This window comes from Montipora foliosa, chromosome 12 (genome assembly GCF_036669935.1).
Source record: "Montipora foliosa isolate CH-2021 chromosome 12, ASM3666993v2, whole genome shotgun sequence".
Taxonomy (NCBI): domain Eukaryota; kingdom Metazoa; phylum Cnidaria; class Anthozoa; order Scleractinia; family Acroporidae; genus Montipora; species Montipora foliosa.
This window is the reverse complement of record NC_090880.1, coordinates 1,735,032-1,741,904: the sequence shown is the minus strand read 5'-3', so window position 1 is coordinate 1,741,904 and position 6,873 is coordinate 1,735,032. Positions and strand designations below refer to the sequence as shown.

The 6,873-nt window shown below is 38.6% G+C and overlaps 1 protein-coding gene across 1 annotated transcript in view; it reads right to left on the bottom strand.

The window, feature by feature from the left end:
* LOC137979283 (tyrosine kinase receptor Cad96Ca-like) overlaps positions 1-5,980 on the bottom strand; it is a 25,605-nt gene extending 19,625 nt beyond the window's left edge. Inside the window, exons 1-5 of the mRNA XM_068826520.1 lie at positions 5,804-5,980; positions 4,685-4,801; positions 3,376-3,560; positions 2,389-2,508; positions 2,212-2,288 (exon numbers count right to left, since the gene is read on the bottom strand). Of these exons, the coding sequence (XP_068682621.1) occupies positions 2,212-2,288; positions 2,389-2,508; positions 3,376-3,560; positions 4,685-4,801; positions 5,804-5,969 (665 nt within the window). The 5' untranslated portion in view covers positions 5,970-5,980. The remainder of the gene's footprint in view (positions 1-2,211; positions 2,289-2,388; positions 2,509-3,375; positions 3,561-4,684; positions 4,802-5,803) is intronic.
* Between the last annotated feature and the right edge of the window lie 893 nt (positions 5,981-6,873).

Below are 6,873 nucleotides of genomic sequence, written 5' to 3'. Positions count from 1 at the left end.
CGTTTGTTGAAAGCTACACGGGAGAGGAAGAATGTCGATGAAATTGAAACTTCAAAGGAGTATAAGGAATGGATAAAGAGGAAAAGTATTGAGGACTGGTCTGGAAAGCAGCTGCATTGGCAGTTCAAGGGAGAGACAGAGGACCTATCTGGTGTATCCTGGAATTGGATAAGGACTGGTGAACTGAAGAAGAAGACAGAAGGGCTTATTTTTGCCGCGCAAGACCAGGCACTAAGAACAAACGCCATAAAAGCCAAAATCGAAAACCAAAATGTATCGTCCAAATGCAGAATGTGTGGTAGTCACGATGAGACTTTGCAGCATATTTTGTATAGTTGCCCCAAGCTTGTGCAGACCAGGAGCCCATCACCCGGAGTGTGCAACTTAACTATACTTGTGCAACGGCGTTTTCACAAGTAAGGTTATTTTTAGATTGAATTTCCCGCTAATGAGACTCCCACAGGAGCCCGATGACCAATTACAAGAAATTAAGTTGACGTCATAGGGTCACCGAACCGTAACTGACTTTGTTTTTTGACTAATTCGCGGGAAGGACTAGTCTAAAAATAAACCAACTTGTGAAAACGCCGTTTCTCAGACGCTGTATGGAAGTTGTACGCTTCAGGATGGGCTCCTGCGCAGACAGAATATAAAAAGAGACATGATGTTGTTGGGCGGGTCATACATTGGAAGTTGTGCAAGGAGTATGAAGTTGAGTGCAGTGACAAATGGTATGAGCATTCCCCCAAAAGCATAGAAGAGAATGAGGAAGTAAAACTGTTGTGGTACTTTACCATCCAAACAGACCGTGAAATCTATCACAGGAGGCCAGACATTGTAATTCAGAAAAAGAAGGCAAAGGAAACAATCATTGTGGGCATAGCTGTTCCCGGAGATAGCAACGTACGGCAAAAAGAAACTGAAAAGTATAAAAAGTACCAAGAGCTGGCAAGAGAGATTAAAAGGATCTGGAAATCAAGGACAAAAGTGGTGCCAGTGGTAGTAGGTGCATTGGGTTCAGTGTCAAAGAAGATGGCAGGCCACTTGGAGCAACAAGGAATTAAGGACCGAACAGGAACGATGCAAAAGTCGGCACTCTTCGGATCGGCACATATCCTCAGAAAAGTGCTGGAAGTCTGAGGTCTCGGGATGAGACTTGACTGGATATTTCTCCCTAGGGAAAAACCCTGTGCTCAATTCTACATAATAATAATAATAATAATAATAATAATAATAATAATAATAATAATAATAATAATAATAATAATAATAATAATAATAATAATAATAATAATAATAATAATAATAACAATAATAATAATAATAATAATCTGGAAGTAGTTCCAGTAGTCGTTGGTGCACTCGGAGTTGTAAGCAAGAGGTTGGATGCATGGCTTGAGAAGCTAGGTGTTACGATCAGAACGGGACTGTTACAGAAAACAGCCTTGTTAGGCACAGCCAGGATTCTAAGGAAGGTGTTGGACAGCTGAAGGAGAAGAAATGACACAAAGGACCTTTGGCCATTGGCTATGGCTCGCTTCTTTGGTGTAATGTCGGCATAACATCCGCCGGAGCTAAAGCGTTTCATGTACATAATAATAATAATAATAATAATAATAATAATAATAATAATAATAATAATAATAATAATAATAATATAGGTGAAATAAGACTAATGAAGATGAAGATGATTCAACGGTACTCCATAAAAATTACAAACACTTAAGATATACAGACGACTGCTAGCTTTCGATAGGATATTATCTAGATGTAAATCCCAGTTACTGTAAACACGGATCGGACTGAAATGTTACACCCAGCAACTTCAGACTGGGTTTTCTATCTATAAAAGTCAGAGGAACTGGTAAAGCCTTAGTGGGTTTGCCTTTTAGAAGTATCTTCCACGTTTTCTTGAAGTTTAGTTGCATGCGATTAACAGTTGTCCATTCAACAATAGATAAATAATGAAATCAACGGCAAATTTTACAAGCGAATTTTGATTCGGTGCGATGACCTCTATTAGGACACCTCTATTAATGTTTAAATGATTCGTAACAACGCCATCAAAAACAACTCTTTGTTTTCTTCTTGTCAAAAAGAATAGCTTTCCTCTTAGGCGCTAACATTATTGCATTTCCTGACCTGATACAATTGTGTCTTAGGCATTAAATACTTCAAAAGTCTGGAAATTTAATCGTCAAAAGCACATACACATCACTTTTGCTTGACAGATTTGCAGGATCTCCAAAGAGTATCTCAGGTGCCGTCCACTTTATTGGCATACAGCCCTAGGGAGAAAACAGCATTGCAATTTCGTGTTAAAAACAGAACGTCAAAGAGGTACACAGAGAACAAAGTGAAAGGGAATCCATCAATAATGTAACCCACCTTTTTGGCATTGCCATGTCCATATTTAAAGTTCTGGTAAGCTAACCCAAAATCAGTGACCTTGCACACACGGTTTTGATCAAGAAGTACATTTCGTGCTGCAAGATCACGGTGAATAATCTACAAAAAGCACATAATCAACGTTAGTAATTCTCGCGTATAGGGTAATATGTTCTGTAATCCCACCTGTAGTGAAGAGGTGCGATTTCCATTTCTCTATCAACAAGAGGGCTGCAAGCGGGTCCAAAGTTAAAGCTTACTTGAAATGACTCAGAGGAAGTTAGTTAGTAGGTATTATTATACATTGGTGTCACAAGCTCGATTTTGATTGGCCATAAGCACGCTGATAATTCTTGCTTGCTCTGTTTCTCCTACGTCATACCTATCGACAATAGATTTTATATACGTAGAATTGACGTCATACACAGAAACAATAGTTTTATGCATGCAAAAGTGACGTCACCTGACACAGTAACCAGCAGAGAAGAGGAAAGAAACTTTCAGCCTTCGCCTTCGGCTTCGGCAGATAACACAAACTTTGGCCTTGATAATTATCGCTATCATGGGAAAACCGAATCCAATAATTGTTAATTAACTAATATTATTAGAAAATAACGTGGCCAATGTTCCCCGATTACTGACTTAAAAAGTTGACTGTTGAATTATCATGACGACCACGGCGAGGGCAGATCACACTATGTAATATCAAGGCATAGGTCGGTGCATGGTTCCCCAGCGTTATCCCAATGTAGAAAACCCAGTGTTTAAAGCGCGCGCTAGTACGTGTCACCTACAGCAATCCATTGCTTTTCGATATAAGAATATTATAGCAAAATGATCACACATTTTTGTCTACATAATGTCAAACACTACAAGGAGTAAGCATATCGCATGATGCATTTCGTAGATACAATCTTAATCTGTGAAAGATTACAATAAGCAACAATAGTACCATATCGTATGCCATGCTTGTTTCGTGTCACATACCCCTCTGGATGCCAGGAACACCATTCCAGTAGCAATCTGGTTTGAAAATGACATTAGGTCATAGGTCTTCAGTGGCGCTACTGCTAGTTTTCCGCAATAATGTTTGTCGAAAATTCCACGGCTTTTTCTCAGGTACCCCAGAAGATCCCCACATGGTAAGTACTCCATGATCAAAATTGGCTGTACTGTAAAGGTTACACAGAGTTTGGACAACTTCTATAATGCTGCATTCAAACTATTAGCTTCTCGGAAAGGTGGATATGGGCTCTATCATTATTACGTTTAGACGCTTTTAAGAAGTAAACAAATAACGCAGTATTTGCGTGGCTGTGTGTTGGAAGATCACAGTTTAGCCAACCACCTTTGTCAGCATCGCATATTAGCGGCTCACCTTCGATGAGCGGAGGGGATGAGAATGAAGAAAAGGGCGACTATCTACACATTCCCCAAGTTAAAGGTGATGTTACCCAAGAATGAATGTAAAAGTGAGAAAAAAAAAGACGAATTAAATAATAACTAAAAAAAAAATTAATCAACGTTACTCATAATTTCCACATATTTGTGAAGAACTTTCTATGATGAAAAAAAAAATACTAAGGGCTGGATTTATAATATGACGAAAGTATAGTGAGTAAGAGATGATTAAAAATTTGTAACATATTTTTAAAGATAAAATATACAATTGTCATGCAAAATGTACAATTCCTTTCACTTGTTTATCTCTTCCTGGTGGTCTTTGCAGCCTGAGCCAGTTTCTTGCACAAAAGAATAAATTAATAACAATAATTGCAAATAAAAATAAATAAATAAACCAAAGCCTCAAAAACTTTCTTGTATGAGCACCACGTGGGTTCTCTTTAGAAGTGTGAAATCAGGGACGTGACCGTTTTATATAGCCAACCATTCGCATTTTTACTAAAACTATCAACTTCAAGGGTTTGCATTTCAGATTAAAAAACAAAGTTCATATCTTTTGTCATTACTCCATGGCATTGCTTTGATGATTCACCTATTTTGAAAATTGTTCTGTTTTTCTGTTTCTTGACCTTATGCTATGCAATTGTTGGAAATGAACTTGACGTTAAGAGTGTTTAATTTGTTTTTGAGAAATGTGGTGAAAACGGCCATTATCTCGTTACTCGTGTAACACGGCAAAAATGGGCTAGAATTACCCAAACAATTTGCTTAAATAGACAAATTTAGCCCTGAATTTCATCGATTGATAAATTTTTCACTAGCGGTCTTTTATTATTGCTGCAAATTTCTCACAGCTGTTTCTACAGTTTAGCAGTTGCAATAAGATCCTTACTTTGGGTGGTGACACAGCCAATGAATTGAACAATATTCGGCTGAGGGCTGTTTCCAATAAGTTTGCCCAACCCGATTTCTCTCATCAGAGCGACTTTTCCTTCATCTCCAGATGTGGCTACAATAAATGACACCAGTCTACAATAAGATTGGACACATGACTTGTTGAGGTGTTTCATGTATTTCTACCTCCTCAACTGAACTATCAATAACACGTTTGTTTTAATTTCCAAGACTTGTCTTTGTCTCATTTTCTTTACGTCATGAAGCATTGTGATAAAAGTAACTCCATCTTTTTAATGCCGGTAGTTCATTCGCATAGGAGGCTGATATCAATGGAAGCCAATGGTGCGCTTCTTACTCCATTTTACAGATAATTAGAGCTACAGCTACACAAGTTAAAGGAAGGTGTTAAAACATGCAGACTTTTAAGTCGCTGAGAATCGAAGTTGTGACGTTTGGCTGTCAACGAAGCGCACCAGTCAATTAAGCTACCCCTGCTCCTGATTCAGTGTTTGGGGCTCCAACGCTTAGGGAGAATCGAATATGCTTGATCGATTCAAATCTCTACTATGTCAACCAGTCGGGGGTATTTAACCATCTTATACGGTATTTAATTTTAAACTGCAATTTAGCAATGGAAAATAGGCTCTATAAATGGTTAAAGGCATTATTTATTTATGAATTTATGAGGAACTTTATCCCTTAATGTGCAGCGAGGGTAAAAATCTGGTGTATTTGAGGCAAGACGTCGCCATGGAAGCTTGAAATAAAAGTTAAAGAACAAAATATCTTTTTACACTTGCAATGAAGGATTAGGAACCTGTTAGGAGAAGGTGATCTATTTTGGTAATCTCCGCATTTGTTTCAAGGTTAAGATAACGGTGGCTAGATTATGAAAGAGTTGATTGAGAATTGATGATTTTTGCTGCACCCTTTTATAAAACATACTAATGGAGCTTTGCTTTTCTTTCTGTTACGACACATTTTTATCGTGCATGTTGAACGAGGCTTTGTAAGATTTTACGTGACAGGCAGTTCATTAAAGCACTTGTGATAGCTCTTTAACTGAAAGGTATCCGATGGAAACTATAAATTAACAAGGCCGAATCGTACTTACGAGAAAAGCACTTTGCTGCAACAAAACGTATGCCTGGTTTACCATTTTCACGACTCAAGGTTGCTCGCCAAACTGTTCCAAATGCTCCTGAACCAATGACCTCCTCAAGTGCAATCTGGCGACGTGCTATTTCCCATGAGTCCCCTTCAACATTCAACACCTCCATTTCATGTTCTTCCGCGGCACCTTGTGATCTTTAATCCAGAAATGTTGAGTGTTAGTTCTCTCATTTTCCAATGGTGGGTTGGTTGCCGCTCGCCAAAACTGTTTTTCATTTTGTCACAGCAAGTTTCCAAAAGCGTAATTGGTTTGGTTATTTGATGCAGGAAGTCAAGAGAATTCAAAATGACGTTCTGAATTGCAGAAGCAATAATGTTGGTGTATGATGCCCCAAACCCGGAGTGGCAAACAACCAAGAAAGCCATACTTAATATCCAACAGCTGCCATTTTACAATGCCAGATACGTTCTTATGCTTAATAATCGTGCACTTCTTTTGATCTTGAAATAAACTTTTTTTTGAAATTCATGTATCCCGGCCAAAGCCCCAACACCCTCTCTCTCCTTCATTTTGTCTTGTGGCAAGAGAGGATGAGGGGACAGAACATCTCCACCATATATTGGCCTCTTCCAATGATATTTTTTTTCAATCTCAATTTAACCCGTGGTCAAGATGCGCGGCTATTTGGAGGAAGACACCTAATTGGGTGTCATTGGCTGTGCGACCATGGCGCGAAGATAAAAATAGATGAGGCATGGAGATGTGTTCTCTGTAGTCATCCTCCCTTGCTTGTGGTTAGTTATTGCAATGCTATTTACAGAAGGGGGCGTCATACGTAGAGTATACAGTAGAGAGCTTATGCACAAGACGTTTGCCAAGTAGCCGTAGAGAGACTGGGTCGAGACCGACGTCCGTGACTTGACTTGCTTGCATTGAGCATTTCACGTTAGTGATTTCGCTAGCTGTGAAGCAGTTTTGATTCTTTCTTAAGACAGAATCAAGATTTCTTTAGAAACAAATGTCATATGCTTTTAAAAAGTTACAATCCAGGATTGATATGAAAGGATAAA